This window comes from Octopus bimaculoides, chromosome 17, assembly GCF_001194135.2.
Source record: "Octopus bimaculoides isolate UCB-OBI-ISO-001 chromosome 17, ASM119413v2, whole genome shotgun sequence".
In the NCBI taxonomy this organism is placed as follows: Eukaryota; Metazoa; Mollusca; class Cephalopoda; order Octopoda; family Octopodidae; genus Octopus; species Octopus bimaculoides.
The window spans coordinates 48,804,796-48,805,864 of record NC_068997.1 but is presented as its reverse complement, the minus strand read 5'-3'; the positions used below and the strand labels follow the sequence as shown (position 1 = coordinate 48,805,864).

Below are 1,069 nucleotides of genomic sequence, written 5' to 3'. Positions count from 1 at the left end.
TGGCAGATTCTAACGTCAATATCTCATTGCTGTTAATTTCTGTCAATGGGACGAAAACGACAGCGATCAGGTATTTACGTTCGAAGCCGCCGGATCGTTTTATGAATTAGTTGATACGTTAGAAATAGCTATCAAAATCTATATGAAACTACACCCTAGTATCTGAAAAAAAAAAGGGGGGGGCATTTGATAATGTATTCCTTGATAATTTATGTGAATTTTTTTTTTTTTTTCAATTAAAAAATTAAGATTGGAATTCCTAATTGATGATAGATTATGAATCAAAGTTGACGGGTCTCAAATAATAACAATAACAAGGACAACGACAGAAGCAAGACAAACGGTAACAACAAAGGCATTGTAATTCAAAGATATATCGTGGTTTGTGAGTTACTTACATTGAGTTCACCAACAACGATTCTGCTGTATAGGTTGAGATCTGGTAAATCTGGACTGAGTTGGTGCAGATAGTAGGCAGACCTGTCTTTTGAATTGGTCCATGCCTCACTGCCATTGGTGGTCAACTGTAAAAAAATAGAAATGTTTTATTGCACATATATATTAATCTCACTTGTTTCATCACGCCAATAGCCTATATCTTATCTTTACACCCTAGTATCTTCTTCTTAATCCTTTAACTCCACCTAGAGTACAAGACCCCAACAAGAGATTTTCATCTGTCTCGATCCTTAGTAATGGACGGCAGTTATTTCCAGGTGTAGCTACTTGCCAGTTCTTCAGTTTCTGTGGACCTTTATTTCACGTTGCTTCAGTTCGCTCAGCTGGCAAAAAAGAGTCGTACCTGTGTTTCAAATGGCCAGCCTTGTCACACTCTGTGTCACGCTGAATTTTCTTGAGAACTACGTTACGGGTACACGTGTCTGTGGATTGTTCAGTCACTTGCACGTTAATTTCACAAGCAAGCTGTTCCGTTGATCGTATCAGCTGGGACCCTCGTCGTCGTAACCGACGAAGTGCTCCTCTAATATATATATATATATATATATATATATATTTGAATTGAAGAACGAATATATAGTGCGTGTGTTTATTTGGCAAAAGAAAAATG

General features: G+C 37.3%; 1 protein-coding gene across 1 annotated transcript in view; it reads right to left on the bottom strand.

Moving 5' to 3' along the window:
• The window catches only part of LOC106868209 (alpha-glucosidase), a 24,524-nt gene that overhangs the window by 10,807 nt on the left and 12,648 nt on the right, over positions 1-1,069 (bottom strand). The window contains exon 3 of the mRNA XM_014913371.2: positions 399-524. Within this exon, the coding sequence (XP_014768857.2) occupies positions 399-524 (126 nt within the window). The remainder of the gene's footprint in view (positions 1-398; positions 525-1,069) is intronic.